General features: G+C 39.7%; 3 protein-coding genes and 1 pseudogene across 3 annotated transcripts in view; all 4 read right to left on the minus strand.

Moving 5' to 3' along the window:
- Window positions 1-19,703, minus strand: part of LOC121894637 (nuclear factor 7, ovary-like) — a 43,121-nt gene extending 23,418 nt beyond the window's left edge. Inside the window, exon 1 of the mRNA XM_042407358.1 lies at window positions 19,628-19,703. The gene's annotated coding sequence lies outside the window, so the exon portion shown is untranslated. The remainder of the gene's footprint in view (window positions 1-19,627) is intronic.
- Window positions 1,602-19,666, minus strand: LOC121894639 (annotated as a pseudogene).
- On the minus strand, window positions 1,683-3,432 carry LOC121893838 (E3 ubiquitin-protein ligase TRIM39-like). The gene is made up of 2 exons (XM_042405936.1): window positions 3,201-3,432; window positions 1,683-3,091 (listed from the first exon to the last, which is right to left on the minus strand). Exon 2 carries the CDS (start codon window positions 3,072-3,074, stop codon window positions 1,683-1,685), a length of 1,392 nt encoding a protein of 463 aa, XP_042261870.1. The 5' UTR covers window positions 3,075-3,091; window positions 3,201-3,432.
- LOC121894636 (nuclear factor 7, brain-like) lies at window positions 18,005-19,715 on the minus strand. Its single transcript, XM_042407356.1, has 2 exons — window positions 19,628-19,715; window positions 18,005-19,518 (listed from the first exon to the last, which is right to left on the minus strand). The coding sequence occupies exon 2, from the start codon at window positions 19,499-19,501 to the stop codon at window positions 18,104-18,106; it is 1,398 nt and encodes a 465-aa protein (XP_042263290.1). The 5' UTR covers window positions 19,502-19,518; window positions 19,628-19,715; the 3' UTR covers window positions 18,005-18,103.
- Window positions 19,716-25,391: the final 5,676 nt, after the last annotated feature.

Here is a 25,391-nt window from a genome sequence, read left to right on the forward strand (position 1 = left end):
CTCAATAAACACACAAAGAGAGCATTGTCAGGTTATGAAATAGTGTAATCAAATAATACAATCAGAAGTATAATGCATCATAGTTCTGGAGACAAAGATACCACCTAGCTATCTTTTCTTTGTCTGAAAAGGTTGGCACTTAACCAGTCCCTTAAATACTACTTGTACAGAATTTAAGACATCTGTTTACTAACCTTACAGGTCAGCAACCAACCCTCAGATAGAAACATAAGTCAAAAGTTCAGCTAACCTAGGAACAGACTTTCTTCACAACCATATATGACAGTACATAAGTATGCACCAAGTAGCATCACAAAATAACATTACTACTATATTAAATTAAGGACAAACCACACTATCCTCTAAAGCTTATCAGTTTTACACATAAACATCTACATAACTACAGTTTATCTTATCACTGGCTCAGGTAAAGGTATAACAGAATAAACTGTTAGACACACAACTGCCTCATCTTACACAGCAAAGAACTAAGTTTAGAATAGACATAGCACAGAAGAATTTAGAACATGTGTGAAACACAAACTGACACTAAACTGAACTTAAACACTGTCTGAAACATGTATGATATATTGAAGAAATTCATCAAATGATAACCTGTTATTCAGTTTTCTTTTACACCATAAAACCGTCCTGTAGTTTGTGGTTCATTGCCTCCATTAGTGGCCGAACATACAACTGTTCTCTGACCTGTGGGACAACTGGCAGGCTTCCCAACCACACTAATAACACCTTATATTACTCTAAATACTCAGTTCAGCTGCATAAACAACTTGATAAACAAGCAGGAACAAGTTTGAATGTATGAATTCTGTGTGGGAGTGAAACTGTTTTTGAACAGTGTTAAAACTCAAACACAAAATGATAATGTGAGGAAACAGGACGGGGAATCAGAAGGCTGCATTGATGCAGTGCTCAATGTCACAACTATAAAAAAGACAAATTTCCAGTGAGGCTGGAAATGGACTGAACCACTGAAGGGATATGGAGAGAAATTGGTCCCAATAATGGTGACAAATGCGCATCACATGATCTACAAATAAAAACGTGATTTATAAATGTGTATGATGGTGTTTACGAATATATTGTCCAATCCACAAACAAATACCAAACAATCTGAACAAATGCCAAACAATTACAATTAAATATATATAATATATATATATATATATATATATATACATAAAAAATTTACTTTTGAAAGGTTTCTTGTGCAAATAAACATCTAAAAATATGTAATTCTGAAGTTCTTTTGCATTAAGTTGTATAGATGAGACCTGCTGTATTTCTGACCTGGAACAGAGATGGATAAGCCAGAGCTGGAACTGAATATATTTAGTTACAATTATATGAAGATGATGTTTTTCACTGTGTGAACCTGTAAACTGTTTTCAAAGCTACAGTGTCGACATCAGGAAACATTAACAACAATTTAAAATGATACAGTATCAATAAGAAAACTAAAAGCTGAAGAAACCAAATATAAAGATCAGAAAATAAGTCAAATCATTTTATATTTGACAAAAACAAGTAAAACAACATGAACATATTTTGGAATAATGAGACAGCAGCAGGACAGAAGCTTCAGAGGTTAAATTCAGCAACTTTTCCCTTTAAGAAATAAATGACAGTAATTATAAGAACCATCATCATCATCATCGTCTCTAACTGCTCTGTTCCACTGTCACAGAGACCTTCAGTGGGGAAATCTTCAGTTTATCCACAGTGAAAATGTGTGGAAACAGTGTGTCAGTGAAAGTGTGTGTGAAGGTGTGTATGTGTTTGTTAGTATCAGGATCAGAGAACGACAGATTTCCTCTGTTCCAGTCCAGATTCACTCTGATCCTCTGGAGCTTCTTCTTCACTGGGAGATCAGTGGGAGGAGCTGGTGGTGACCATGCTGAGTATTTACCTCCATAGAGCCCTATCATCCATAATCCAGACCGTATGATTCCCTCCCTCTGGACAGGCTCTGATAACACACCCAGTGACCAGTATGTACTGTCTCCAACCTCGACATCCCAGCTGTGAGTCCCTGAGTTAAAGCCCTCAGAGCCCAGGACAGAGGAGAAGTATGAGTCAAACCTCTCTGGATTATCAGGAAGCTGCTGTCTCTCTTCATATCTCACACTGGTCAGATCTTCAGACAGGATGAGAAATGGAGCAGCAGTGTTTGGATCCAGAATGACAGGAGTGTAGGAGACCATCTCCTTCATGTTGTTCCAGATGTTGAAGGTCAGGTTGCCCAGGTGTTTGGCCTGGTCTATCAGAGCTCCTAAGGGCAGCTGTGGATCATCCAGCAGGGGGCAGCGCTGGACTCTTTCCACTGCAGCCTTGTAGTTGTGCAGGAATGAGACGTCTTCAGCTCTCAGCTCCTCCTCTGTGGTTCTGACTGTGTGTGAAAGAGCTGCTATCTCTCTGCTCAGAGCCTCCATCTTCTCCTTCATCATCTGACTCTTCTGCTCCTCTTCCTCCCTCAGAGCAGCCATCCTGGCCTCCTCTTCCTCTTCTAGAAACTGGTGAAGCTTCTTAAACTGCTCCTTAATCTGCCTCTCTGTGTGTCGGGCCTGGACCTTAATGTGTTCTGCTGTTTGATCAAACTTCACTTTAACTTCTTCACAAACCTTTAACTTCTTCTTTAAAGGCTTCAGAGTTTCCTCAAGTTCCTTCTTGTGTTGTCGTGCAGCTTCATCGACGGGTCTGATTATGTGGTTGGTGTGTTTTTCTGAATCTCTGCAGACGAGACACACTGGCTGCTGATGGTCCAGACAGAAGAGTTTGAGTTTCTCAGAGTGCAGACTGCAGAGAGCCTCTGAAGCTCTCTGATCTCTGTCCTGTAAGAAGGACTCACACAGGTTCTTTAACACCAGGTTACAAGGTGGTTGTTCCCTTGAAGATCTTCTCTTACAAACTGGACACTCACGTGTTTGTTTCTCTCTCCACCAGCTCTTCAGACAGTCTTTACAGAAGCTGTGGCTACATGACAGAACAACAGGATCTCTAAAGATGTCCTGACAGACCGGACAGCAGAAATCCTCCTCTGATCTGGAAGCCATTTTGTCTCCGAGTGAAGCTGAAAACACAGCAGACAGAAAGTACAGTCAGTCATGGCTCCCCTCCCTCCTCTACTAACCTCACTGACATTTACTTTCACTTTGACTCCAGTTTTTAGTCAAACTCACATTCAGTGTGTGGAGAGTCAGCAGGTTGAAGCAGCAGAGTTCTAGTTTTCACTTTTCTCTCCTGTAGCTGTTCTCACTCAGAGGAAGCTGTTAGTTTGGTCTGAAGGTGAATCTGATCGTCTGTTTTTCAGTCTGTGTGTCTCTTTAGAGACGAAGAATAAACTGTTTCCTGCTTTGTCTCAGGTGAGTCAGCTGAGGGGCGGAGCTTTGTCAGACCTCTTCTGATAAATGCTGTTGCTTCACATGTAGCACAGGGTGTGTTTCATTCCAGTATTTAAAAAAAACACGATCACAGACTAACAGGTTTTACCTGATTTTATCTGTACAGTACAGAACACCTTTATGAAACTTATAAAATAAACTGTCATTGAGAGGGGAAGTTCTGTTGTGATACACAAAGGAGGGAATATTGTTCTGGTTGATCTAGTTAAGATTTGGCAGAGTGTTTACTGACACACCCAGCAAGTCTTGCACCATCGGATCATCGCTGCTTTTGCTGCCTCAGCTTGTGACGGTTGGACTTGTTGTGTTTTCAGGGTGCCAGATCTCTCTCCTGCCATGTTGTCAGTAGTCAGGTTTTTGTTCTCAGTCAATAGTTTAGTCAGTCTTCACAAAGGATGCAGGCTGAAGCAACAATACTTAACATATTCCCTTCACACTGAATAAAAATAAACTGTACAAACCCAAACATGGACAACAAATACAAAATATTAAGGAAAGAATATTCATATATTCCAGCATGTTTTTATAATCCCCAAAATCCCACAGTCTCTGAAGAACACTCCACAAAAAAACAAAATACTCCAACTAAAAACTCCAGTACAGGTTTCCCCTTTCAAATATAATTCACTTCAGTTCAGTTTTTCCAACTAATATAACATTAAGTTCAGTTTGTTTTCAGTTCAAATCATAACCAAAAAAGGCTTTTAATAAAATTATTTTACTCACAGAAGTCAGTCAGTCTGAAGGTGAATCTGATTCTGATTGTCTCTTTTCCAGACTGTGTGTCTCTTTAGAGACGAAGAATAACAAACTGTTTCCTGGTTTGTCTCAGGTGAGGGGTGGACCTTTGTCACGCCTCTTCCAGTAAATGCTGTCACTCTACCAACACCTCTAAAGATTCATGACCAACAGGTTTTATCTAAATTTTGTGTTTCTTTTTTTTTATGATGTTAAATTTTATTGGCAATATCTAAAAAAAACAGACACCACAAGAAATAACAATACAATACAATGACAACCACCCCTGTAGTAACATAGAAAAATAACAGTAATGTGTAATACAATTGCAATATTGATGCGTAAATTAGACAAAGTTTAATTAGAAGAAAATTAAATAAAAACAAAAAAGGGGGAGCAGGAAAAAAACCTACATGGTACCAAAAAAACCCAAATATATATATTTACACACATACTGTATATGTGACTCAGGCTGTCATCAATGGTGGAGGGTCACAAGATACACCAAGTAAGGTGATCCAAAGTAAATACAGGTGTAAGTTGGTTACAGGTCAGGAAGCTAGACTAGGCCACAAACTCAATCAGGGTCCTTAGATGGGATCCACACTTCTCCCATTTTAAAAGACAGCAGTCTACCTTATTCATGAGTCCTAAAGGATAGACTTTCTATTGCTGCCACCTTGCTGAGCTGACTGAACCAGACATTCACAGATGGAGCTGACGGGGATCTCCACTCACACAGCCCATCATGAACCCACTCTGCATCTGATTGGGATAAATCCCTCGAAAGAGAAGGGTCACCCAGAACACCAAGAGCAGGGGAGACGGGGATTTTATGTCTGAGAATTATATCATCGTAAAGTCCCCTCCAAAAGTCATGTATGTTAGGACAGTAACATAGCATGAGCATCAGATGATGATATGAAGTTTGGATGGAGTCCAGTAAACTCTGTTCAAGATCTTAAATTGAAAGTCTAGTTTTAAGTTCTCTGGACATTTTCCTAAAATTCCTTAGAAAAAGGCTCCATGCCTCATCTGTGAAGCCTCCTGCACCACCTCATGGCAAAGGCTGATTTATATGAGCAGTTCAAAAGCATTGAGTAATAGCGAGAAGCTTCATGCTCTTTACCAAAGAACTCTAGTGTAGGAACATCCACATTTATTGACATGAACCTCGTTATAAGGGAACAATCCTTCCTGTAGTTTTCAACTGTGCCGGGAGGAAACACAGAAACACTTTTTATCAGTCTCACAGTGTTACGATACAGATCTTCATTCTCTGCTTTAAATTGAAGCCACAGACAACGACATGCTCATAAATGCATATTTATTTAATTAACTGGTTAACAGGTGAATAAATGAGGTATCAATGAGAACAGAAGTCATGAATGAATAATCAACCAGAATGAGTGTCATATGTCCTCAATGGCATGTTATAAGTTATGAATGACTGATGGTGAAAATACAGTTACCAGAAAATTAGCTGAGGCTGAAGTTATTTGACTAACCAACTTCTCTAAGAATTAAACTGGAGAGTTCAGTTCAAATGACAGCAACTCTTAATCATAGAAGCAGATGGAGAGCAGCAGAGGTTTTGTTTATCCTACTTTTTAAAGCTTTGTCCTCATGTGGACTGGTGACTCAGCGAGCTGTCTGCAAGAAATCAGCTGTTCAGCAGCATAGTTTCCCAGCGAAGATTTTCTGCTCGTGAGCGTTGCAGCAGCTTTAAGACAAAGTGTCATTTTAACGGTTTCTTCAGATGATTCATCGAATCATCACAGGGTTTAACCGTTAGATGGAGACAAAACTGATCTGATACAGTTGTTTCTAGTAACACAGCACTGAAGATGTCTTGATCCTTGGATGAGCGGGTCATTTTACTTAGAAGTCTCCTGACTGACTATACTGACTTTCTCACTAAATAACTCAAAAAATAATCTCGCCGGCCAGACGAAACTGTACTTCAAGATATTAAACACGAAAGAATTTTAACATAAAGTTTGTTTCACTGAAGTAACAATACAGCACGTAGCTTAAAAGAAAAGAAAGTTAACTTAGGAGATCACATGATACGAAAGAGAAAACGTATGGAGAAAGTTAAGATGGCGGAAGCCCTTAGGGACGTGACATGAATCTCCGCGGAGATACAAAAAGAAAAAGCCCCGGGCGGAGGCCGACCAAGCGGCAACCTCCAAGGCTGTAAAATGAAGCCAGAAACTGCAGTTCCTTGAATGGCCACTTGAGGCTCCAGAAACAAGTCAGTCCCCATAGACCCCCATGTTAAAAAGCCCAAATTTACAGCAGAAATAAACATGTTTACAGTCTGGTACAAAAAACGGCTATAGCTAATTTCCCCTTTCAGGACAAATGTACAGGGGTTGAATTTTTTTATAACCCACTCGTTTAAATTTTATTAAGGTGCAAAGTTATGCATAATTAATGATGTGGCTGCTTTGAGTGACAGGTCACTAGCAGCTAGGTGGCTTGTTTCAGCAACCAGGCTTCAGCTCCGCCTCTTTGCCCATTTTGGATTAGCTGGGAGTTGGGCAGAGTCAGGCGCTGCCAAGATGGCGACAGCTGGAGCTGCCCACTTTGAGCTTCAAAACCACTCTTCAGAATCCAGTGAGTCACATCACTGTGGCTACGTCCATATTTTTTATATTCTATGGTTAAAACTCAAACACAAAATGATAATGTGAGGAAACAGGACGGGGAATGGGAAGGATGTGGTGATGCAGTGCTCAGTGTCACAACAATACAAATGACAAACAAATTTCCAGTGAGGCTGGAAATGGACTGAACCACTGAAGGGATATGGAGGGAAATTGGTCTTAATAATGGTGACAAATGCGCATCACATGATCTACAAATAAAAACATGATTTATAAATGTGTATGATGGTGTTTACGAATATATTGTCCAATCCACAAACAAATACCAAACAATCTGAACAAATGTCAAACAATTACAATTAAATACCTCACAACTTGGCTTAATATCAGTATTTTACATATACAGTATATATTCAACTTCAAGTTCATAAATCTGATTAAAAAAAATGCTTTTGAAAAGCTTCCTGCGCATATAAACATCTAAAAATATGTAATTGTGAAGTTCTTTTGCATTAAGTTGTACAGATGAGACCTGCTGTATTTCTGACCTGGAACAGAGATGGATAAGTCAGAGCTGGAACTGAATATATTTAGTTACACTTATATGAAGATGATGTTTTTCACTGTGTGAACCTGTAAACTGTTTTCAAACCTACAGTGTCGACATCAGGAAACATTAACAATAATTTAAAATGATACAATATCAATAAGAAAACTAAAAGCTGAAGAAACCAAAAATAAAGATCAGAAAATAAGTCAAATCATTTTATATTTGACTAAAACAACTAAAACAACATGAACATATTTTGGAATAATGAGACAGAAGCAGGACAGAAGCTTCAGAGGTTAAATTCAGCAACTTTTCCCTTTAAGAAATAAATGACAGTAATTATAAGAACCATCATCATCATCATCATCATCATCATCGTCATCATCATCATCATCATCATCTCTAACTGCTCTGTTCCACTGTCACAGAGACCTTCAGTGGGGAAATCTTCAGTGTGAGTTCATCCACAGTGTTAATATATGGAAACAATGTGTCAGTGAAAGTGTGTGTGAAGGTGTGTATGTGTGTGTTAGTATCAGGATCAGAGAACGACAGATTTCCTCTGTTCCAGTCCACATTCACTCTGATCCTCTGGAGCTTCTTCTTCACTGGGAGAACAGTGAGGGGAGCTGATGGTGACAATGCTGAGTATTTACCTCCATAGAACCATATTCTCCATAATCCAGACTGTATTTCTCCCTTCCTCTGGACAGACTCTGATAACACACCCAGTGACCAGCCTGTATTGTCTCCAACCTCGACATCCCAGCTGTGAGTCCCTGAGTTAAAGCCCTCAGAGCCCAGGACAGAGGAGGAGTCAAACCTCTCTGGATTATCAGGAAGCTGCTGTTTCTCTCCATATCTCACACTGGTCAGATCTTCAGACAGGATGAGTTTTGGATAAGCAGTGTTTGGATCCAGAATGACAGGAGTGTAGGAGACCATCTCCTTCATGTTGTTCCAGATGTTGAAGGTCAGGTTGCCCAGGTGTTTGGTCTGGTCTATCAGAGCTCCTGAGGGCAGCTGTGGATCATCCAGCAGGGGGCAGCGCTGGACTCTTTCCACTGCAGCCTTGTAGTTGTGCAGGAATGAGACGTCTTCAGCTCTCAGCTTCTCCTCTGTGGCTCTGACTGTGTGTGAAAGAGCTGCTATCTCTCTGCTCAGAGCCTCCATCTTCTCCTTCATCATCTGACTCTTCTGCTCCTCTTCCTCCCTCAGAGCAGCCATCCTGGCCTCCTCTTCCTCTTCTAGAAACTGGTGAAGCTTCTTAAACTGCTCCTTAATCTGCCTCTCTGTGTGTCGGGCCCGGACCTTAATGTGTTCTGCTGTTTGATCAAACTTCACTTTAACTTCTTCAAAAACCTTTAACTTCTTCTTTGTCGTGCAGCTTCATCGACGGGTCTGAATCTGTGGTTGGTGTGTTTTTCTGAATCTCTGCAGACGACACACACTGGCTGCTGATGGTCCAGACAGAAGAGTTTGAGTTTCTCAGAGTGCAGACTGCAGAGAGCCTCTGAAGCTCTCTGATCTCTGTCCTGTAAGAAGGACTCACACAGGTTCTTTAACACCAGGTTACAAGGTGGTTGTTGCCTTGAAGATCTTCTCTTACAAACTGGACACTCACGTGTTAGTTTCTCTCTCCACCAGCTCTTCAGACAGTCTTTACAGAAGCTGTGGCTACATGACAGAACAACAGGATCTCTAAAGACGTCATGACAGACCGGACAGCACAGATCCTCCTCTGATCTGGAAGCCATTTTGTCTCCGAGTGAAGCTGAAAACACAGCAGACAGAAAGTACAGTCAGTCATGGCTCCCCTCCCTCCTCTACTAACCTCACTGACATTTACTTTCACTTTGACTCCAGTTTTTAGTCAAACTCACATTCAGTGTGTGGAGAGTCAGCAGGTTGAAGCAGCAGAGTTCTAGTTTTCACTTTTCTCTCCTGTAGCTGTTCTCACTCAGAGGAAGCTGTTAGTTTGGTCTGAAGGTGAATCTGATCGTCTGTTTTTCAGTCTGTGTGTCTCTTTAGCGACGAAGAATAAACTGTTTCCTGCTTTGTCTCAGGTGAGTCAGCTGAGGGGCGGAGCTTTGTCAGACCTCTTCTGATAAATGCTGTTGCTTCACATGTAAAACAGAGTGTGTTTCATTCCAGTATTTAAAAAAAACACGATCACAGACTAACAGGTTTTACCTGATTTTATCTGTACAATACAGAACATCTTGACCTTTATGAAGCTTATAAATAAACTGTCATTCACAGGGGAAGTTCTGTTGTGACAAAGCATTTATTGTGAAAGCTTTACAGGAGCTTTGGATACACAAAGGAGGGAATATTATTCTGGTTGATCTAGTTAAGATTTGGCAGAGTGTTTACTGACACACCCAGCAAGTCTTGCACCATCGGATCATCGCTGCTTTTGCTGCCTCAGCTTGTGACGGTTGGACTGGTTGTGTTTTCAGGGTGCCAGATCTCTCTCCTGCCATGTTGTCAGTAGTCAGGTTTTTGTACTCAGTCAATAATTTAGTCAGTCTTCACAAAGGATGCAGGCTGAAGCAACAATACTTAACATATTCCCTTCACACTGAATAAAAATAAACTGTACAAACCCAAACATGGACAACAAACACAAAATATTAAGGCAAGAATATTCATATATTCCAGCACGTTTTTATAATCCCCAAAATCCCACAGTCTCTGAAGAACACTCCACAAAAAAACAAAATACTCCAACTAAAAACTCCAGTACAGGTTTCCCCTTTCAAATATAATTCACTTCAGTTCAGTTTTTCCAACTAAAATAACATTAAGTTCAGTTTGTTTTCAGTTCAAATCATAACCAAAAAAGGCTTTTAATAAAATAAGATCATTTTACTCACAGAAGTCAGTCATTCTGAAGGTGAATCTGATTCTGATCGTCTCTTTTCCAGACTGTGTGTCTCTTTAGAGACGAAGAATAACAAACTGTTTCCTTGTCTCAGGTGAGGGGCGGACCTTTGTCACGCCTCTTCCAATGAATGCTGTCACTCTACCAACACCTCTAAAGATTCATGACCGACAGGTTTTATCTAATTTTGTTTCTTTTTTTTATGATTTTAAGTTTTATTGGCAATATCTAAAAAAACACACACAACAAGAAATAACAATACAATACAATGACAACCACCCCTGTAGTAACATAGAAAAATGACAGTAATGTGTAATACAATTGCCACAGTGATGCGTAAATTAGACAAAGCTTAAAAAATTAAATAAAAACAAAAAAGGGGGAGCAGGAAAAAAACCTAGATGGTACCAAAAAACCCCAAATATTTATATATTTACACACATACTGTATATGTGACTCAGGCTGTCATCAATGGTGGAGTGTCACAAGATACATCAAGTAAAGTGATCCAAAGTAAATACAGGTGTAAGTTGGTTACAGGTCAGGAAGCTAGGCTAGGCCACAAACTCAATCAGGGTCCTTATATGGGATCCACACTTCTCCCATTTTAAAAGATAGCAGTCTACCTTATTCATGAGTCCGAAAGGATAGACTTTCTATTGCTGCCACCTTGCCGAACTGACTAAACCAGACATTCACAGATGGAGCTGACGGGGATCTCCACTCACACAGCCCATCATGAACCCACTCTGCATCTGATTGTGATAAATCCCTAGAGAGAGAAGGGTCACCCAGAACACCAAGAGCAGGGTAGACGGGGATTTACTACGACTCTACTGGCTGCAAAAAGAAGTCCAATTGTATTGAAGTCTATGAGAAAATGACCCTACTTCTCTCTTGATTTATTACCTCAGTGAACTGTTTCCTGATGAGTTTATGATCTCAAGTTTCAAGTCTTCTTCAACACAGCATGATGTTCATTTTGTAAATTACGGTCCCATTTAGAGTAAAATAGAAGATAAAGCAGCGTATGCTTTTGGGCGTGGCTACGTTGTGATTGACAAGTCGCTACCATGGCGACGATGTTGATTATGTAATGTAACCATCGTGTATAGGTGAAGCTGCTGCTATTTCATAGTGTTTTCAGTTCACGCAAGTTAATTGTAACATTGTGGTCACCTAAAAAAAGTCTTGTTCAGCATTTGGTTTTAATAAAAGACCCATCAATGAGTCGGATGATCAGATTTTCCAGTGTGTACATTTTGTTTTAACAATTTTACACCAACGAAAATTGGCATTAGCATTATCACTGTTAGATAGATAGGTTGTAAATGCACCATGCTAACAGAGTTAGCAGCTAGCACTATAGTCAGCTACAACCCCTCGTCCAAATATGGTCACTTCTGGCTCCAAAAATCAAACATGGCGACGGCCAAATCAAAGATGGCGATGGTCAAATTACTACACTCGAGGCTTCAAAACAGAAGTTCACACACCAACAGGTGACGTCACGGTGACTACGTCCATATTTTTTACAGTCTATGAGGCCGACACGTTATTTTATCCTGGCCTTCAGTAGGGGCGTGTTTTTCAGTGAGATTAAGTTAAATCAAAGTTTCTACTTTTCACTGTGGTCATTCACATTTAAACATGAATTGCATAGTTTAATATATCACTCAAATATTCAGAGACACACACATCTATAACGTAATCACTATATGATTTGACGAACTGGATTAACTTACATATTAAAATTAAAATGCAGTCTTGACTATCTGTTGACTATACTTCTATTAAAATGATCTCATACAAAAAGGTTAAACAGCGATCAGTTCAGTCTAATGAAAAAATACTGTAGTTATTTAACAAACCTACTTTTAATGTTAACTAAATCTTATTTTATAACTACTAATGTTAATTCTTCACTTATCAAAGTAATCCTTCATACGCACATCAAATTTCTACAATCATATAGAGTTCAACAGCAGTTTAGTGAATAACATGAGCAGAAAGTATTGTACTATATTATAGACGCCTCTCTTCAGTGTTCAAAGCTTTACTATTAACTGACCACTGGGTGGCACTGTTGGTACGTGTAATGTGTGGTCATTTAAACATGAGTATCTTAGCTATAATTTATCACAGAAAATTCAGAGTTAGACCATTTTGACCAGCATTACTTTGTAACCAATAATATATAGTTTAGAAAATGGTTATATCCTTAATGTTTATTCAAACTTTGGCTTAAGAAACACAGAAACTCAAGCAAAGCCTGCCATTAATTTACCACTGGCATCTGGCAAATGTTCTTATCTGGAGTCACACCAGAGTGAAACACAAAAGGGGAAGAATAAGTGTGTGTGTGTGTGTGTTTGTGTGTGTGTGTGTGTGTGTGTGTGTGTGTGTGTGTGTGTGTGTGTGTGTGTGTGTGTGTGTGTGTGTGTGTGTGTGGTTAGAGGGAGAATTTGGAATAGATAGGAATGTCCCAGCTCATCAAAACAAACTGATGAGGTTAAATTGTAAACAAGGAAAAGTCCTTTAATCCAGTGTTTTCTGAGACTTAAGCTCTTTTAGTCTGTGTCATCATTGTGTCACCACTGGGGGGCTCTCTGGAGTTAGAATGGAAGGAGATTGTCCTGAGTCTTGACCCCCTTGTCAAACCACATCCTCCAAATAAACGCTGAACCATCTATGCACAGTTTCTGGTTTAACCAATAGAGGCTTCAAGGTGGCGGTGCAAATCCACTTCACAAATAGCTGTAATCTTCCTCTATAACCGCTGCATATGAGATAGTATTGGATGAGTTTGTTCATCTGCTGTCAGCTTTGCTGTAATAAAGTGAAGAGGGTGTATAGGTCTGCATAAAGAACTCTCAGTGGCATACCAGGGAGGTGCATGTTTAATACATAGGGACCAGTGGGCCATGAGCCAGAGGCCAAAGGCGTAATGATAGTACAAGGTTTGGGATACCAATCCCTCCTTCATCCACTGGTCTCTGTAATTTACCGTTTCAGAGAAATGTGTTGCACAGTCTGTCAAATTGTTAAAAATACTTGAGGGGAATTTCAGCAGCTGGTGCCTGTAAATGATAGTTGAATTTTGGTGTACAGTTCATTTCAAGCACATTTGCCTTTCCCCACAGGGAGAGGAAAAGAAGGGACCATCACTCTGTGTCAGCCTTGAATTTGGCCAAGAATTCAGATCCTTTACTGCAGTAAAAGTACCAATACAGCTATTTAAAAATACTCCATTTCAAGTAAAAGTCCTGCATGAAAAATCCTACTATAGTAAAAGTACATATGTATTACGAGCTTAATACTTATTATCAGATGTAGTTAAAGTATTGCTGTCATGGTTCTGTCAGTCTGATTTTACATTCCTTTGTTGCCGTTGTCCACCAGATGCTCTCAGACTTTTCTCCCTGTTTTGTGAAGACTGGACTGAGTAGGAGAAGTGTTACTTGTGTACTTAAATTATTTTCATGTATATTTTGTTAAGCTATGCCAGTCAGTGTGTGGAGTCATTTCTAATGTTGTTCTGTTATTCACTTTAAAGGTTCTGTATGTAGGAATCAGAAATTCCTTCTCATTAGTGACACCTGTGGCCATCAGATAAACTGAAGTCAACATCCTGGTGCTCGCGCTGCAAGACTGTTGCAGGTCTTTTTCCTCACTTACACTTCTCATAATTACATAAATGATCTCTAACATTGTGTTTCAGCAAACCATCTCTCACTCCCAGTTAGTCAGTCGTGGTGTGTTGTGTCGTTATGCCGTCGTTCTCTCTTCTTTGGAAGAGACACGTAAAATGATGCTCCAAGGGAGGACGGCCTCCCTAACCAATCAACAACCAGAATGCAATATTGACATCAACTTGGTCCAATGATAGTTTCCAGAATTCATCTTCAATTGTCTCCACTGTAAGGCAGAGTAGCAGCAGTAGATAGCTCCTTGTCTTAGCCAATGCAACAGCTGGCTTGTTGTAGCAGCCTGAAGGACTCTTTATACAGCCATGGAAGGACTGTTACGGACTGTTGTTAAGCTAATGGGAGAAATTATCTGGACTGTGCAGTGCAGCAGCAGCAGGACACTGCCAGGGAGCAGCTGGAGAGAGAAGCAACCGGAGAAACAACCAGGAGAGTTAGCTTGTTTGTCATTGTTGCTAATGATATCAGACTGGTTAACCAGCAGCCATAAAGTTTTGTTAACCAACAAACAAGATGACCAACAGTCACAAATGGATGTTATGACAGGAATACTTCATCTCCATGATAGAAAGAAGACATCAGATAACATGAGTCAGATACAGCTTCTCTCTCTCTGTCTCTTTGGTCGCTAATTTCATCTCTGATGGTTAAATGTCTCTCTGTGTGGCTGTTGTGTGAATTTATCTCCTTAACAAGAATGCAGCATATATATATATATATATATAATGTGTTGTGGGTAGTTTGCTTGTAGTTACAGTGAGCTGTCTGGACTCACTCATTCATGTGGAATTGATCCAGTTTTTAATTGAGTGGTTGTTCAGTCACCTGTTGATGTTGTATGATTAGTGTGCAGGAGGTCTGGCTGCTTGCTTCTGACAGTTTCTTTAGTTCGTTTTTAAGCTGAGCCGTATATTGAGTAATAAGCTTCAAGTGACTAGAATAACAAGTGTTAACTAGTGGCGTAACTGATCGTAGTTGATCCGTGATCTGTACGGATCGCCCCCCACGGTTCGGCAGGCATATGAACTGCGGATTAATTGTAAAAATGATCCGATCCGTGACTCAAATCCGTGATGCGATCTGAATCGTGAGTTTTGTGATCCGTTGCACCCCTAGTGTTAACATGTCAACTTTGTAGACTATATTTTGTATGTCGTGCACATAGATCAGAGTGTGTAAGTCATGTATTTGATACATGCATTAATATTTTCTGATGTGAACCTACACTTTTAGATCTGTGAATGTTTCTAGTATTCAGCGCTGATCTGTTCCTGTATCACATTATAAGCTTTGTGGTACTTTATATATTTCTGTATACTAAGAAAATACATAGGAATACACGTGTAAATCATGTGACATCTTGTCTGTTTTTGATGAGAACATAAATCTGTTGTCACAACAGAGCAAAAACTATACATTTGAATTTCACTTTGTTGGTAAAATCACACATCTGAACCAGTCCATGGCTAAAATGAGCTCTTCTTTGTTTAGAAACAATATGTATATGCTAAATAAAGAAGCAGCCTTTTCACTACTCAGATTTTTGTTTCTGAAAGCAAATTGTTTTATTGGCATATAAAATTGCCCCCCCACCCCTCCGATTTCATCAGGTGGGGGACAATCATATAGTTTGATGCGGTATGTTGGTTTTCCTCCTGTCCTCCCCAATGTTTTGAGCCACCAGCCGCCACTGGTGTGGGGGTTGAATGCAGCTCATTTTTGTAGGATACAGCAGAAAGGCCTATATACATACAGTACATTATATACAAACTTTGTATGACATTTGGTTGGTTATTATCATTTATTTTACAATAATTATAGGTCTTATATTTATAATTCAGTAGTGGGGATGACCTATGAGGGGAAGGGAAAAAATGGAGTGAGGGTGACAGTTTAGTGATAAAGTGCTGCAGAAAAATACCATCAAAACTAAAATTTGTAGCTCTGTACTGCAGTTTTTCCTTTATTAGGGCCCGAGCACCTAGCGGTTCACTCACACTCTCCATTCAAATATATGAGTATTTTTCTGTGTCCAGCTGCAGTTACTTATTGTCTCTACACACCTGACAGTACACATGTCAATCAAACTTTGACCAGGTCATGTGGATTAAAAGTCTTTACTTTTCTAAAAATAGACTTGATGAAAATTAGGAAATTAATTTGTTTTACACACAAAATCATCAAGTGAATGGGCCCAAAACTTGCATGATTTTGATGACACAGGTGTGAGCAAGACAGACATGTCTCACCCTGCAGAAAATTCTCATCCTCACACTGTTGAGATTTGGTGTTTCGCCATGACAGAGGAAGTTGCTATAACTTTATTGTAAATGCTCCAGTCTGCACCAAACTTTACATGTTTGATAAGACTCCCGGCCTGAACACGTCTACATGACAATATTTCATCAGTGATGCAAACTGGCTGAGTAGCACCCCCTTCAAAATTTCAGCAAAGCAGCCCCAGCAGCAGGCAAAATAGTGGACAAAGGAAGTGATGTTTATCTCCTTCTTGCATTGTCTGAAAACAGCCCGGGTCTGAAGACATCTATATGCCCGTGACAGAAGCCCTTTGATTGCATCCCAGCCTGACGTGCACGGAGGTGCGATGGCCTGTTCATCGCTGCTTGCAGCTTTAATTTTATCTTATTTTTGTTGTTGTTATCAGGTGGATTTCTTTTTCAACATTATTTTACATGGGTGCTGAGGTCAGTGGTTGGTAGGTTTGAGAACAAAAGACTGTGGTGTCTGTTTTTTAACCCCAACAACACCACTAGGGGTGGCTTCTTTCTGGGGCATCTTCAGGTTGCGTCCAAAACCGATAAGACCCACAGTGAGGTTAAACCCATGAGAAGACGTTCTGGATTTATTTGCTGCTGTATATGTGTGGAAATAAGATCTAAATCTAATCTGTTTTTGTTACAACCAAAAACTACCAGGGAAATCTTTCAGTTAAATCCATTTATTGTTTGGCAAAACAAGCTAGAAGTAACACAATTTAAAGGAAAAATGTGGCTGCAGGTGGAGCAAAATCAAAGAAATATTTAAAGAACCAACAGCAACTTCTATTCTCAACACAAATACCACAAATTAACTGTTTATCAGTGCTGAACAACATTAGTACAGTTTGAAGTATTTGCTCAACATTGCCTCTTGATCTCTGACCTGTGGGACAACTGGCAGGCTTCCCAACCACACTAATAACACCTTATATAACTCTAAATACTCAGTTCAGCTGCATAAACAACTTGATAAACAAGCAGGAACAAGTTTGAATGTATGAATTCTGTGTGGGAGTGAAACTGTTTTTAATCAGTGTTAAAACTCAAACACAAAATGATAATGTGAGGAAACAGGACGGGGAATCAGAAGGCTGCATTGATGCAGTGCTCAATGTCACAACTATAAAAAAGACAAATTTCCAGTGAGGCTGCAAATGGACTGAACCACTGTAGGGATATGGAGAGAAATTGGTCCCAATAATGGTGACAAATGCGCATCACATGATCTACAAATAAAAATGTCATTTATAAATGTGTATGATGGTGTTTATGAATATATTGTCCAATCCACAAACAAATACCAAACAATCTGAACAAATGCCAAACAATTACAATTAAATACCTCACAACTTGGCTTAATATCAGTATTTTACATATACAGTATATATTCAACTTCAAGTTCATAAATCTGATTAAAAAAATGCTTTTGAAAAGCTTCCTGTGCATATAAACATCTAAAAATATGTAATTGTGAAGTTCTTTTGCATTAAGTTGTACAGATGAGACCTGCTGTATTTCTGACCTGGAACAGAGATGGATAAGCCAGAGCTGGAACTGAATATATTTAGTTACAATTATATGAAGATGATGTTTTTCACTGTGTGAACCTTTAAACTGTTTTCAAACTTACAGTGTCGACATCAGGAAACATTAACAACAATTTAAAATGATACAGTATCAATAAGAAAACTAAAAGCTGAAGAAACCAAATATAAAGATCAGAAAATAAGTCAAATCATTTTATATTTGACTAAAACAACTAAAACAACATAAACATATTTTGGAATAATGAGACAGCAGCAGGACAGAAGCTTCAGAGGTTAAATTCAGCAACTTTTCCCTTTAAGAAATAAATGACAGTAATTATAAGAACCATCATCATCATCATCATCATCATCATCGTCGTCTCTAACTGCTCTGTTCCACTGTCACAGAGACCTTCAGTGGGGAAATCTTCAGTGGGAGTTTATCCACAGTGTCAATGAATGGAAACAGTGTGTCAGTGAAAGTGGGTGTGAAGGTGTGTATGTGTGTGTTAGTATCAGGATCAGAGAACGAAAGATTTCCTCTGTTCCAGTCCAGATTCACTCTGATCCTCTGGAACTTCTTCTTTACTGGGAGATCAGTGTCTGGAGCTGGTGGTGACCATGCTGAGTATTTACCTTCATAGAACCATATTCTCCATATTCCAGACTGTATGAATCCCTTCCTCTGGACAGACTCTGATAACACACCCAGTGACCAGTTTGTATTGTCTCCAACCTCGACATCCCAGCTGTGAGTCCCTGAGTGAAAGCCCTCAGAGCCCAGGACAGAGAAGAAGAATGAGTTAAACCTCTCTGGATTATCAGGAAGCTGCTGTCTTTCTCCATATCTCACAATGGTCAGACCATCAGACAGGATGAGTTCTGGACCAGCAGTGTTTGGATCCAGAATGACAGGAGTGTAGGAGACCATCTCCTTCATGTTGTTCCAGATGTTGAAGGTCAGGTTGCCCAGGTGTTTGGTCTGGTCTATCAGAGCTCCTGAGGGCAGCTGTGGATCATCCAGCAGGGGGCAGCGCTGGACTCTTTCCACTGCAGCCTTGTAGTTGTGAAGGAATGAGACGTCTTCAGCTCTCAGCTCCTCCTCTGTGGCTCTGACTGTGTGTGAAAGAGCTGCTATCTCTCTGCTCAGAGCCTCCATCTTCTCCTTCATCATCTGACTCTTCTGCTCCTCTTCCTCCCTCAGAGCAGCCATCCTGGCCTCCTCTTCCTCTTCTAGAAACTGGTGAAGCTTCTTAAAATGCTCCTTAATCTGCCTCTCTGTGTGTCGGGCCTGGACCTTAATGTGTTCTGCTGTTTGATCAAACTTCACTTTAACTTCTTCACAAACCTTTAACTTCTTCTTTAAAGGCTCCAGAGTTTCCTCAAGTTCCTTCTTGTGTTGTCGCGCAGCTTCATCGACGGGTTTGAATCTGTGGTTGGTGTGTTTTTCTGAATCTCTGCAGACGAGACACGCTGGCTGCTGATGGTCCAGACAGAAGAGTTTGAGTTTCTCAGAGTGCAGACTGCAGAGAGCCTCTGAAGCTCTCTGATCTCTGTCCTGTAAGAAGGACTCACACAGGTTCTTTAACGCCAGGTTACAAGGTGGAGCTGCCCTTGTAGATCTTCTCTTACAAACTGGACACTGACGTGTTTGTTTCTGTCTCCACCAGCTCTTCAGACAGTCTTTACAGAAGCTGTGGCTACATGACAGAACAACAGGATCTCTAAAGACGTCCTGACAGACCGGACAGCAGAGATCCTCCTCTGATCTGGAAGCCATTTTGTCTCCGAGTGAAGCTGAAAACACAGCAGACAGAAAGTACAGTCAGTCATGGCTCCCCTCCCTCCTCTACTAACCTCACTGACATTTACTTTCACTTTGACTCCAGTTTTTAGTCAAACTCACATTCAGTGTGTGGAGAGTCAGCAGGTTGAAGCAGCAGAGTTCTAGTTTTCACTTCTCTCTCCTATAGCTGTTCTCACTCAGAGGAAGCTGTTAGTTTGGTCTGAAGGTGAATCTGATCGTCTGTTTTTCAGTCTGTGTGTCTCTTTAGAGACGAAGAATAAACTGTTTCCTGCTTTGTCTCAGGTGAGTCAGCTGAGGGGCGGAGCTTTGTCAGACCTCTTCTAATAAATGCTGTTGCTTCACATGTAAAACAGAGTGTGTTTCATTCCAGTGTTAAAAAATAACATGATCACAGACTAACAAGTTTTACCTGATTTTATCTGTACAGTACAGAACATCTTGACCTTTATGAAGCTTATAAATAAACTGTCATTGAGAGGGGAATTTCTGTTGTGACGAAGCATTTATTGTGAAAGCTTTACAGGAGCTTTGGATACACAAAGGAGGGAATATTGTTCTGGTTGATCTGGTTAAGATTTGGCAGTGTTTACTGACACACCCAGCAAGTCTTGCACCATCGGATCATCGCTGCTTTTGCTGCCTCAGCTTGTGACGGTTGGACTTGTTGTGTTTTCAGGGTGCCAGATCTCTCTCCTGCCATGTTGTCAGTAGTCAGGTTTTTGTACTCAGTCAATAGTTTAGTCAGTCTTCACAAAGGATGCAGGCTGAAGCAACAATACTTAACAAATTCCCTTCACACTGAATAAAAATAAACTGTACAAACCCAAACATGGACAACAAACACAAAATATTAAGGCAAGAATATTCATATATTCCAGCATGTTTTTATAATCCCCAAAATCCCACAGTCTCTGAAGAATACTCCACAAAAAAACAAAATACTCCAACTAAAAACTCCAGTACAGGTTTCCCCTTTCAAATATAATTCACTTCAGTTCAGTTTTTCCAACTAAAATAACATTAAGTTCAGTTTGTTTTCAGTTCAAATCATAACCAAAAAAGGCTTTTAATAAAATAAGATCATTTTACTCACAGAAGTCAGTCAGTCTGAAGGTGAATCTGATTCTGATTGTCTCTTTTCCAGACTGTGTCTCTCTTTAGAGACGAATAATAACAAACTGTTTCCTGGTTTGTCTCAGGTGAGGGGCGGACCTTTGTCACGCCTCTTCCAATAAATGCTGTCACTCTACCAACACCTCTAAAGATTCATGACCGACAGGTTTTATCTAATTTTTTTTATTTTTTTATTTTTTTATTTTAAGTTTTATTGGCAATATCTAAAAAAACAGACACACATCAAGAAATAACAATACAATACAATGACAACCACCCCTGTAGTAACATAGAAAAATAACAGTAATGTGTAATACAATTGCAATATTGATGCGTAAATTAGATGAAGTTTAAAAAAATTAAATGAAAACAAAAAAGGGGGAGCAGGAAAAAAACCTACATGGTACCAAAAAACCCCCAAATATATATATTTACACACATACTGTATATGTGACTCAGGCTGTCATCAATGGTGGAGTGTCACAAGATACACCAAGTAAAGTGATCCAAAGTAAATACAGGTGTAATTTGGTTACAGGTCAGGAAGCTAGACTAGGCCACAAACTCAATCAGGGTCCTCATATGGGATCCACACTTCTCCCATTTTAAAAGATAGCAGTCTACCTTATTCATGAGTCCTAAAGGATAGACTTTCTATTGCTGCCACCTTGCTGAGCTGATTAAACCAGACATTCACAGATGGAGCTGATGGGGATCTCCACTCACACAGCCCATCATGAACCTACTCTGCATCTGACTGGGATAAATCCCTCGAAAGAGAAGGGTCACCCAGAACACCAAGAGCAGGGGAGACGGGGATTTTTTACGTCTCTACTGGCTGCAAAAAGACGTCAGATTGTATGGAAGTCTATGAGAAAATGACTCTACTTCTCTCTTGATTTATTACCTCAGTGAACTGTTTCCTGATGAGTTTATGATCTCAAGTTTCAAGTCTTCTTCAATACAGCATGATGTTCATTTTGTAAATTATGGTCCCATTTAGAGTAAAATAGAAGATAAAGCAGCGTATACTTTAGGGCGTGGCTACGTTGTGATTGACAAGTCGCTACCATGGCGACGATGTTGATCATGTAATGTAACCATTGCGTATGGGCGTAGCTGCTGCTATTTCACAGTTTTTGTTCAGTTCACGCAAGTTAATTGTTACATTGTGGTCACCTAAAAAAAGTCTTGTTCAGCGTTTGGTTTTAATAAAAGATCCATCAATGAGTCGGATGATCAGATTTTATGGTGAATACATTTTGTTTTAATGGTTTTAGGCCTGTTTTTCGCTAGCGAAAATTAGCATTAGCATTAGCATGATCACTGTTAACCATAGATTGTAAATGCACTGTGCTAAGAGAGTTAGCAGCTAGCGCTATGGTCAGCTACACCCTCTCGTCCAAATATGGTCACTTCTGACTCCAAAAATCAAACATGGCGACGGCCAAATCAAAGATGGCGACGGTCAAAACGCTACACTCGAGGCTTCAAAACAGAAGTTCACGAACCAACGGGTGACGTCACGGTGACTACGTCCATATTTTTTACAGTCTACGAGGCCGACACATTATTTTATCCTGGCCTTCAGTAGGGGCGTGTTTTTCAGGGAGATTAAGTTTAAATCAAAGTTTCTACTTTTCACTGTGGTCATTCACATTTAAACATGAATTGCATAGTTTAATACATCACTCAAATATTCAGAGACACACACATCTATAACGTAATCACTATATGATTTGACAAACTTGATTAAGTTACATAATAAAATTAAAATGCAGTCTTGACTATCTGTTGACTATACTTCTATTAACATGATCTCATACAAAAAGGTTAAACAGCGATCAGTTCAGTCTAATGAAAACATGCTATAGTTATTTAACAAACCTACTTTTAATGTTAACTAAATCTTATTTTATAATTACTAATGTTAATTATTCACTTATCAAAGTAATCCTTCATACACACATCAAATTTCTACAATCATATAGAGTTCAACAGCAATTTAGTGAATAACATAAGTATTGTACTATATTATAGACGCCTCTCTTCAGTGTTCAAAGCTTTACTATTAACTGACCACTGGGTGGCACTGTTGGTACATGTAATGTGTGGTCATTTAAACATGAGTATCTTAGCTATAATTTATCACAGAAAATTCAGAGTTAGACCATTCTGACCAGCATTACTTTGTGACCAATAATATAAAGTTTACGAGATGGTTATATCCTTAATATTTATTCAAACTTTGGCTTAAGAAACACAGAAACTCGAGCAAAGCCTGCCATTAATTTACCACTGGCATCTGGCAAATGTTCTTATCTGGAGTCACACCAGAGTGAAACACAAAAGGGGAAGAATAAGTGTGTGCGTGTGTGTGTGTGTGTGTGTGTGTGTGTGTGTGTGTGTGTGTGTGTGTGTAGATAATAGATAGGAATGTCCCAGCTCATCAAAACTAACTGATGAGGTTAAATTGTAAATAAAGGAAAAGTCCTTTATCCAGTGTTTTCTGAGATTTAAGCTCTTTTAGTCTGTGTCATCATTGTGTCACCACTGGGGGGCTCTCTGGAGTTAGAATGGGAGGAGACTGTCCTTTGTCAAACCACATCCTCCAAATAAACGCTGAACCAGCTATGCACAGTTTCTGGTTTAACCAATAGAGGCTGCAAGGTAGCGGTGCAAATCCACTTCACAAATAGCTGTAATCTTCCTCTATAACCACTGCATATGAGATAGTATTGGATGAGTTTGTTCATCTGCTGTCAGCTTTGCTGTAATTAAGTGAAGAGGGTGTTTAGGTCTGCATAAAGAACTCTCAGTGGCATACCAGGGAGGTGCATGTCTGAGACGAAGGGACCAGTGGGCCATGAGCCAGAGGCCAAAGGCGTAATGATAGTACAAGATTTGGGATACCAATCCTTCCTTCATCCACTGGTCTCTGTAATATTCCGTTTCAGAGAAATGTGTTGCACAGTCTGTCAAATTGTTTAAAATACTTGAGGGGAAGTTCAACAGTTGGTGCCTGTAAAAGATAGTTGAATTTTGGTGTACAGTTCATTTCAAGCACATTTGCCTTGCCTCACAGGGAGAGGAAAAGGATTGACCGTCGCTCTATGTCAGCCTTGAATTTATCCAAGAAGGGTTCAAAATGAACAAACACAAGGTCTGAGAGCTGTGAGGGGAACAGGACACGCAGAAATAAAATACCTGCTATGGGCCAGGAAAAGTCTTCCAGTTTAAATAAAATTTCTCCCATTAAATCTCTTCAAGTGGTGAAAGAAGTATTCAGATCCTTTACTGCAGTAAAAGTACCAATACAGCTATTTAAAAATACTCCATTACAAGTAAAAGTCCTGCATGAAAAATCCTACTATAGTAAAAGTACATAAGTATTATCAGCTTGATGTAGTTAAAGTATTGCTGTCATGGTTCTGTCAGTCTGGTTTTTTATTCCTTTGTTGCCGTTGTCCACCAGATGCTCTCAGACTTTTCTCTCTGTTTTGTGAAGACTGGACTGAGTGGGAGAAGTGTTACCTGTGTACTTAAGTTATTTTCATGTATATTTTGTTAAGCTATGCCAGTCAGTGTGTGGAGTCATTTCTTATGTTGTTCTATTATTCACTTTAAAGGTTCTGTATGTAGGAATCAGAAATTCCTTCTCATTAGTGACACCTGTGGCCATCAGATAAACTGAAGTCAACATCCTGGTGCTCGCGCTGCAAGACTGTTGCAGGTCTTTTTCCTCACTTACACTTCTCATAATTACATAAATGATCTCTAACATTGTGTTTCAGCTAACCATCTCTCACTCCCAGTTAGTCAGTCGTGGTGTGTTGTTGTGTCGTTATGCCATCATTTGTTGATGGAGGCAGAGGAGGTTGATCCTCCTCTATTTTTTGAGAGGCAAGAGGCAAGCTTGTTGTAGCAGCCTGAAGGACTCTTTATTCATCCATGGAAGGACTGTTAAGGACTGTTGTTAAGCTAACGGGAGAAATTATCTGGACTGTGCAGCGCAGCAGCAGCAGGACACCGCCAGGGAGCAGCTGGAGAGAGAAGCAACTGGAGAAACAACCAGGAGAGTTAGCTTGTTTGTCATTGTTGCTACTGATATCAGACTGGTTAAGCAGCAGCCATAAAGTTTTGTTAACTAACAAACAAGATGACCAACAGTCACAAATGGATGTTATGACAGGAATACTTCATCTCCATGATAGAAAGAAGAAGACATCAGATAACGTGAGTCAGATACAGCTTCTCTCTCTCTGTCTCTTTGGTCGCTAATTTCATGTCTGATGGTTAAATGTCTCTGTGTGGCTGTTGTGTGAATTTATCTCCTTAACAAGAATGCAGCATATATATACACATTATATATATATATATATATATATATATATATATATATATATAATGTGTTGTGGGTAGTTTGCTTGTAGTTACAGTGAGCTGTCTAGACTCACTCATTCATGTGGAATTGATCCAGTTTGTAATTGAGTGGTTGTTTAGTCACCTATTGATGTTGTATGATTAGTGAATGAATGTGCAGGAGGTCTGGCTGCTTGCTTCTGACAGTTTCTTTAGTTCGTTTTTAAGCTGAGCCGTATATTGAGTAATAAGCTTCAAGTGACTAGAATAACAAGTGTTAACTAGTGGTGTAACTGATCGTAGTTGATCCGTGATCCGTACGGATCGCCCCCCACGGTTCGGCCGGCATATGAACTACGGATTAATTGTAAAAATTTAATGTATGTCT

The sequence above is a fragment of the Thunnus maccoyii genome, chromosome 3 (genome assembly GCF_910596095.1).
Source record: "Thunnus maccoyii chromosome 3, fThuMac1.1, whole genome shotgun sequence".
NCBI classification, from domain to species: domain Eukaryota; kingdom Metazoa; phylum Chordata; class Actinopteri; order Scombriformes; family Scombridae; genus Thunnus; species Thunnus maccoyii.

Excerpts from the sequence above, each read along its gene's own strand:
- LOC121894636 (XM_042407356.1), bottom strand. The coding sequence starts at position 19,501 with ATGGCTTCCAGATCAGAGGAGGATCTCTGCTGTCCGGTCTGTCAGGAC.
- LOC121893838 (XM_042405936.1), bottom strand. The coding sequence starts at position 3,074 with ATGGCTTCCAGATCAGAGGAGGATTTCTGCTGTCCGGTCTGTCAGGAC.